This window comes from Diplotaxodon limnothrissa, linkage group LG5 (genome assembly GCF_057381915.1).
Source record: "Diplotaxodon limnothrissa isolate DT_005_m linkage group LG5, D_limnothrissa_male_GT1.1, whole genome shotgun sequence".
NCBI classification, from domain to species: Eukaryota; Metazoa; Chordata; class Actinopteri; order Cichliformes; family Cichlidae; genus Diplotaxodon; species Diplotaxodon limnothrissa.
The window spans coordinates 13,658,694-13,667,337 of NC_140600.1; the positions used below are offsets into that span (position 1 = coordinate 13,658,694).

Here is an 8,644-nt window from a genome sequence, read left to right on the forward strand (position 1 = left end):
TTGGGGAGTTTGTTTGTTTTTTTGCAAGTTTAAATGAGAATTAAGAATTAATTAATTTATTGAGTGTATTCCTTTTTCAAATGTTCATAGACAGCCACAGTTCTTAGTCTACGTCTAAACTCTGCTGGCCTGATAATAATAGAGTTTATCTTTCCACGTGATTTAAATAAGAAGAATAAGAAGAAACAGGAACAGAGAGAAAAACATAAATCAAGCTACTGGCAATAGGACGAATCACTTATAAAAACATATGCAGCACCAGTGTTGTGTACAAATATGTACTGATAATGTCCTTGTGATGACACCAAGTTACTTTATTTCTGAAAAGTTAATAATAAGCAGGGTGAAACACTGAACTGTATCCCCACTGTTAGGACATATGTGCTGTTAAGGTCCGTGTATCAAGAGAATGGAAACTTTGTTTCAGCAGCTGGTAAGATTTTTCCTATATTTGCGCCATAAAAGTTAATGTATTGTATGTACATGTATTGTAAATATGTACATGTGGATTTTAAATATAATTTAAATATTCTTTTCACGTTTCTGTTAAAATGTTTCGTGACAAATCTGTCACATTGCACATGTCTAATTTTATGCGTAATGCGGATAATTTTCTTTTTAAATTGTATTTATTTATTTTTTACAAAATCAGAGTGGCTTATTTTTAGTTCCTGAACTCAGGGGAGTTATCTAAACCACAGTTTCAGCTGAGTCACACTACTCTCTCAGTTATTAAACCATTTCGCTGGTACAGCTAACATGACACTGAGCTCAAATTTACATGATTACAATCTATGACTGAGGTGTGATCATGAAAAGATTCAAAAAAGGTGATTATTATTGTTTTTCTGTGAACTTTCAGACACAGCTAGAAATGAAACAGTTACAGTTTATGAATCAGACAGGGTAAACTTAAGTCTAATCTAATCTTTGTTTTATTCACAACTTGTGTTTAAAAAAAAATCAGTAAATCCAATTTTAAAATCTAGATTTTCTCACTCATTTAACCCTTGTGTGGTGTTCGTATTTTTGTTACTCAGCCAGTGTTCATGGGTCTGGTGGACCCGCTAGAGTTTTGGCTTTCCAAATTAACACTATCAAACAATTTTATGTTAAATTACTCAACAGATGTTTACTTCATCCCAATTACAAGACATATGAACAGCAAACATGGTTAATTTTTTCCCTTTACCTTTGTTAGATCACATTTATGAATTAATGTGCTTCTCGTTTTTCTTTTATATAAAATGTTATAAATAAATCAGTTATAATCAAGTGGAGTGAGTGGAAAGACACAACACATTTACACGTGAAAAAATAATTAATTGTTTAATTTTTCTTTTGAAAAAAAACTGAACACGGGTCTCACAGACCCGAACACCATACAAGGGTTAAACATGTTTGAAATCTTTGTTAATACCCATTCTCCAAAAGTTTGACTGTGACTTTAAAAATATAGGCAGCATCTTTACAGGTGATAGTAAACACATTTATAAAAGTGATTCATCGGATTTCTCTCCTTTACTTCAGACCCATGGCAACGCTCTATTCCTCATCCTTGTTTTGGGATTAGGAGGAAGCTTTCAGGTCGGCTTCCATATCACTGGACTGAGTTCTCCTTCGCCGGTGAGACACGTCGCCTTTATCATTTCTTCTCCATTCTGTCTCGATTATCTGGATCACATTTAATAACAGTTTAGATCTATCTCCACAGTACATCCAGCGCTTCATCAACAACAGCTGGTATGACAGATACGGAGAGCCTCCACATCCGCAGACGGTCACAATGATCTGGTCTCTTATTGTTTCCATGTTTGCTGTCGGGGGACTCTTCGGTGCCATCAGTGTCAAATTTATCTCAGACTTGCTGGGAAGGTGAGTATGAAGACAGATGTTGTACCAAGCTGTATAGCCTACGGAGACCTGAAGTCATGAGCTTTCCTTCTTCAGAAAAAAGGCAATGATCTGCAACAGCTTCATTGCTGTTCTTGCAGCAGGATTCATGCTGACAAGTAAAAATGTCAACTCTTTCGAAATGATCATTGTGGCAAGATTTCTGTTTGGTTACTCAGCAGGTAAGTTGCCATATTCTACAGACTCCTTATTAATATGTTTTCACCACCTATACTCACCATGCTTGCTTTATGTGACCTGCAGGCTTGGGAATGAACACTCACTTAATATATCTTGGGGAGATTTCACCCAGAAAGATAAGAGGGATAGTGACTCTGACCTCAGCCACTTTTACGTCACTCGGGAAAGTGTCTGGATGGGCGTTTGGGTTGAGGTAAGCACCTGAAGTTGATATGAAAAAGAAAAATGGGCTTTAACCCATTGTCAAAAGCTACTGCAGCATATTATGACAATAGATTACAAATTAAACACAACATTTCATTTTGATTTTTCAGCGAGATCCTTGGCCGCGAGGACACGTGGGACATTCTCCTTAGTGTCGCTGCACTTTTCTCCTTTGTTCAGATTGTGATGTTGCCTTTTTTTCCTGAGACGCCAAGATATTTACTCATAGAGAAAGGTGATGATAAGGCATGCAAAAAAGGTTAGTAGCTTTGCGCAGTTTATGTATCAAACACGACCCCAGATGTTTATGAAAATGTTCTACAAACACATACTAGTTAAAGATAAATGATAGTCTTGTGAAATTACAAGTCAATCAGTCCCTGCGTGTTTTGTATTTGAGCAAAGTTGCACATTTTTCAGTTCTTATCCCCTCCGTGATTTGGGATTTTCTGGTTTCAGCTCTCCAGAGTCTGTGGGGCCAAGGTGACTACCAACAAGAAATGGATGAGATGTTGACTGAGCAGGCAGCCATTGAAGCAGCCCCACCAGTGAGCCTTCTGCAGCTGCTGAGAGACAGGACTGTCCGATGGCAGGTCATCACCATCTCCACCATCTACTGTTGCAACCAGCTGTCGGGCATTTCTACAGTATGAACAATACCATATAGTATTAGTATAATACCATATGATACAATATGATATATGATATAGGATTGCTAAATTGCAGAATGATACAACATTACAACAATTTTGTGACTTTTGGAGGTTCACGCACATGCATACATGACATATCTGTATAACTACAGATCAATATATCTATTGATATCTGTATATATGAGACTTCATTGTTCCTTCCATATCAAGTTTCTATCAACAGAATAGACTAAAATATAAATCAGATTTCATGCTGACTGTTTATAGCCTAATAGTGCCTCTTTTCTTCCCAGATTAGTACCTTTACTTATGACATCTTCCTGGAGGCAGGTATACCAAAGAAGAAGATCCGCTATATCACTCTCGGTCTTGGAGTGGCTGAAATTCTCACCTCGCTCACCTGTGTAAGCAAACACTCAGTCTGTGCCTGAGCTCATCTGTGTAAATGAGCATTTTAAGTGTATACATCCTTTCATTTCTACTATTAGAGACAATCTTCTTATGACAAGTCTGTCATTATTTTCTCCCTTCCTCAATTTCAGGGTCTTCTCATTGACCTCACAGGGAGAAGACCATTGCTGTTCGGCGGTTACGGTGTCATGTCTGCTTGCTGGATTTTTGTCACTGTCACACTCAACCTGAAGGTAAACCATTACCAGTGGTGGGCAACATAATATTAATAAAAGTAAAAGCAATGTAAAGAAAGCAAAACAAAAACAGTTGATTTGTTAAAGACAACAAATGTCAGGTGTGTGAAGAGACTGAGGACCCAAGTGCAGGCAAACGGAGACGAGGGTGGATGATAACAAAAAACGAGCCTTTATGGACAGCTGAACAAAAACTACAAACAGGTGGAACAGAGAAAACTAAGCAAAACCTAAACTGGGAAAAACTATGCATAAACATATAACCTGAGGGTGGAAACCACAGGCCAGAAAAGAGAGACCAGGAAACGCGGGTAAAGCTGACGGAAGAAATACAGAAGCAACATGGAAGAAAACAAGCAGACGGACCAACAAGGGACAAAGGGAAGCACACACAATAAATACACACAAGGTAACGATGGAAATGCAAACAGGATGTTCCTTGAGTTGACTGTTGTTGTAATTTGGTGCAATATAAAAAAAATTGAATTGAATTAAATTGAATAGGAGGGAGATACAGCTGAACCTAATTAGAAGTGATGAGACAGGGAGGAAGCAAAACAGAATACACTGACATAAAACACGGACTTTCAAAGTAAAACAGGAAATACATGAACACAGAGACCTGAAACGTTGGCACAGGAAGGCACAGAGTGGGCATAACACGGAACACAGGAGAGGCACCTAAACAAAACCTAAAGACTGGAAAATCACAGATGACACCGTTTCTACTCGTCAAGATCAAGGATCAAGGAAGTTTTCTTTTCATTTGCAACACGTTTACATGAGGTGGAATGAAATTACGTACACACGGTCCCGGTTATCCATAGAAGGGAAAAGAAACAGAATAACGAAGAAACTAACAAATAGCAAGTAATGAAATAATACAATATAAGTAGAGTGCAACAACCTGAGTACCAGTATGGAGTATAAATATAGAAATATAGGTATAAACATTTTAGCAGCAAGAGGGCATGATGACCAGCATTAATAAAGTGATGGTGTCAGTAAAGTATCAGTAGTATAACAGTTCTTGTCCATTTATGCATTGAGAAGTCTCACAGCTTCTGGAATGAAGCTGTTTCTCTGTCTAGTAGTTTTGCATTTAATGCTCCTCAGCCTCCTGCCTGAGGGGAGCAGGACAAAGAGTGTGTGTGCTTGGTGAGTGGGGTCCTTCATGATACAGGTAGGCCTCTTCCTGCATCTGGAGGTGTACATGTCTGTGACGGTTGGGACAACAACTGTCTGTGTAGCCTTCACTGGAAAGTACACTAGTAACAATATTGCCAATATGACTGAAGATGACCTGTTTCATAAAGGGGAAAATGTGTATAAGCTATCACTGCTGTGATGATAAAAGGCAGAAATATAGAAATTAATCTGATGCAAAATCAAATATATGCATTTAAAACTGTCTTTCACACAGGATTCCAGCTACTGGGTTCCATACATTACTGTGAGTTTGATGGTTGTCTTCATCGTGTTCTTTTGTGGAGGACCTGGTAAGGGTAAAGCACTTATACATATGTAGCTTAACGTTTTTAGTATCCAGTACATCACACCTGTAGCGGTTATGGAAAACGTGTCTATATGCAAAGATAACAAGGTCAATTCCCTGTTCTTTCTCTGATTCTCACAGGAGGAGCCACACCAACGCTCAACAGTGAGCTCTTCATTCAGTCTAATCGAATGGCATCACTCGTCCTCACAGGGCTGCAGCGGTGGTTTATGTTTGCAGTGATGGGCCTGGTCTTTCCATTCCTCATTGTACGTACGACCAAACTGAAAATAAGCAGCGCATTACACTATAACACCCACAGGGATCTATATGTTGTGCTGAAATTATGAATGTCGTTTCTTTCCCAGGATGCTCTCAGCTCGTACTTATTTGTGCTGTTTGCCTCTGTCTGCATGCTGGGTAGTCTTTATACCTTCTTCCTTTTGCCTGAGACTAAAGGCAAGACCCTGCTGGAGATCTCAGAGGAGTTTAAAGCCATCACTGTCTGTGGGAAATCCTTTGCAGAAGAAACGAGAACAGAGACCAGGTTGTGATGAGGACCACGTATAGCTACAGCAAAAAACATGAGGGAAAAAACAATTTTTCTTTCAGGACAAGATTGAATGACTGTGGAAAAAACGTGCTTTGCAAATAAATGACTCACAATGACATTAAACAATGTTACAATTCCCAAAATTTGGAATCTTTCCAACTTCAGTTTTTGCTTTTTAGTTGCTTCTGCTATTTTCTGTTTGTCCATAAAGGTGACTGTTGTGCAATCAGATCCTGTACGAAGTTTTTTCTTGGCCCACGTTTCTTTACAACTAACAACAACTAACCTGCATAATGGGCTTCCATTACAATTCTAAGATGCAGTATTAAGTAATCATCAGGTAATGGCATAATATCATTATGCAATTTTCCATATGCCCAAACACCAACATAAATACATATCCTAGTAATGAGAACATGCATAAAGTTCTTCTTTTATGCTCTTAAATGCCACTAGTTTAGCCAAAAGCAAAGTTGGAGAAAAGGAGCGCTTCAGAGAAAACGTCGTAGTGAAAGGAAGGCTCACTTTATGATGTTTCACTAAACCCCAAAGGTGCTCTGTTGGCCTGATCTGGTGACTGTCATGTTCAGTTTGAGATGATTCTGGAAACAACCATCAGAAGATGGGTACACTGATCGTAAAGGGATGGACATGGTCAGTACCATTTTGCAGGTAGGTTGTGGCATTAAAACAATGCTCTTTTGTTACTAAGGGGTCCTGCCCATGTCCAAATGCACATTTCTATGTTGTTTACACCAGATTTTGAGCCTACTATCTGAATGTTGAAGCAGAAATCAAGACCAGGGTATTTCCTGTTCCAAGTTGACTGGAGTGGCACCCTGTGTGGTGTTTAAACTTCAGTATGTGTAGTGTGCATAGTGTTAAGCTCTTCCACATACCTTGGTTGAAATGAGTAGTTATTTGAGATGCTGTTGCTTGTTTATCAGCTTGAACAAGTCTGGCTATTCTCCTCTGATGTGTGGCACGAACAAGACCAAAGTCACTTAAATCACCTTTCTTCCATCTTGAGCTGTTGCTGATTAGATATTTGCCTTAACAAGTAATATAACTTGACAACACACCTCTTCACGTTTACACTGTGTCCCTTCCTGTTTGAGGAAGCTACACATGCTGATAAAACGAGAAGTGAGAGCAGCGGAGAGGATCGTAGGTGTTTCTTTTCCCTCCCTCCAGGACACCTATTGCACCCGCTTTAGACTTTTATTTTATTTTTATCTTTTTATCTTTATGTTGTTTTAGTGTACACTGAGGGCCGTGGGAGCATTGCAATTTAAAATTCCTGTGGATGATCTGTACACGTTTTTTTTTTTTTTTAAATAAAGCTGACTTTGACTTTGATTACAGTGAGAGCAAAACTGTGAATACAGTGATGAAAATGGTCAGTACTTTCAAGAATGGTGTGTATATAGCTTTAATATTTAGATATATTATTAACAAATCGCACAATAACAGTGGCGTTGTTCACACTAATCTCCAAAATCTTTTGCTAAATAACTAAAGAATCTATTCATGTAATGAGCTGCAGCGTCTTGTTTCAATAGTCCATGATGGAGTATTTCATTAAAATCCAAATGGTAGTGGTAAATGGACTTGCCTCATTCACAAAAGCACTTTTTCTAAACTCTTGCTATTTATCATCTGATAGAAGCATTGGAGACCTGGGGCCTGTTCTTCGTACCGCGCTAAGTAAGTTAGCTGGATTAGATTGTTGACGATTTCGCGTGATCCCGGATCGTTCGGTTCCCCGAAGCTCATCCGGGACTTGCTGTCATAGCAACAGAGCCGTAAGCGTAAACCTGCTCGGGAGCAGGTTTACTTTATGTAAACAGGATTAGATCGCGGCCACGCAGGTATGTCCGCTTCATTTATACGAAAGCAACAGCGATATTCCACCACTGTTTCACCATAAATAAATAACATCAATGTAACTAAAGATAATGCAGCACTTGATCCTTTTATTGATGTCACACAGATACATACAGGTCATTTCCTAAAAAAGGGAAATGAACTATTAACATTCTATTACATGTATGTGATTATTACAGATGTAATTCATATTTCAGAGTAGTAATTGTAAATTACTTCGTGTAATCAAGATGAGAGACCACGGCTATAAAAGCGAAGGTGGATTTGGGAAGCCTGTCGCAGCCATGTCCTGTCCGTATACGCGACCAACCCATTGCGGAAGGTGCAAGATTGATAAGGAGAGTCCTCAGAATTCAGCGTATATTGCGGGACAGACAGGATCCTTTAGCTCAGCGCGACAGTGTGCTCATTGAGAGATATCGATATTCCCGTGAGGGTATTATTTACTTAACCAACTTGTTGACGAGGGGGTGCAGGACCACCACCTGTCTTTTTTTCCTCTGCCCTTTTCTTGGTTGCTGTTATGAACAAACTAACAGAGTATTACAGGCCAGTATTACCTTGCCAAGAGACGAAAAGCAATCTAAGAGATAAATATTACCATTCTGTAGAATACTCCTGTATTCCACTTTTACTTGTTCCCATGTTCTTGTGGGTCCTGTTGTGGCTCTAATGTGAAAGGGGATATAATATAACATATTATAATATAATATAATGCCATATGATATTGGACAATATAGTGTCATATGATAGATCTACCCTACCGCCTACTGGTGTTGGCCAGAGGGGCCGATGGCGCGATATGGCAGCCTGGCTACAACCGTAGCTGCCTCCACCAGTGTGTGAATGTGGGAGTGAATGAATAGTGGTATCGTAAAGCGCTTTGGGTGCCTTGGAAAGCGCTATATGAACCCAATCCATTATTATTAGTATTATTATTAAATTACCTACGAGTTTGATTTGTCAGCAACTTTCTGCCAGCCCTCTCTCCTTGCTTCTGCAGCCTTTGCAGTGTTCTCTTGCGTTTTAATTAAACTCTGAAACTCCTGAAATCCCTCACTCATGAGTTCTTGCTCTGCTGCCGGAAAATACCGAGCACGCCCCTTCGACA

General features: G+C 39.1%; 1 protein-coding gene across 2 annotated transcripts; it reads left to right on the forward strand.

The window, feature by feature from the left end:
* Window positions 1–376: 376 nt before the first annotated feature.
* On the forward strand, window positions 377–5,780 carry LOC146631746 (solute carrier family 2, facilitated glucose transporter member 9-like). 2 transcript variants are annotated; one of them, XM_085353888.1, is made up of 12 exons: window positions 377–433; window positions 1,531–1,626; window positions 1,715–1,875; window positions 1,951–2,075; window positions 2,158–2,287; window positions 2,409–2,557; window positions 2,758–2,945; window positions 3,245–3,355; window positions 3,494–3,595; window positions 5,022–5,097; window positions 5,235–5,362; window positions 5,462–5,780. In XM_085353888.1, exons 1-12 carry the CDS (start codon window positions 410–412, stop codon window positions 5,645–5,647), a joined length of 1,476 nt encoding a protein of 491 aa, XP_085210014.1. In that variant the 5' UTR covers window positions 377–409; the 3' UTR covers window positions 5,648–5,780. The 2 variants fall into 2 exon arrangements, with proteins under 2 accessions (XP_085210014.1, XP_085210015.1); XM_085353889.1 differs by having other exon boundaries at window positions 2,758–2,891.
* Window positions 5,781–8,644: the final 2,864 nt, after the last annotated feature.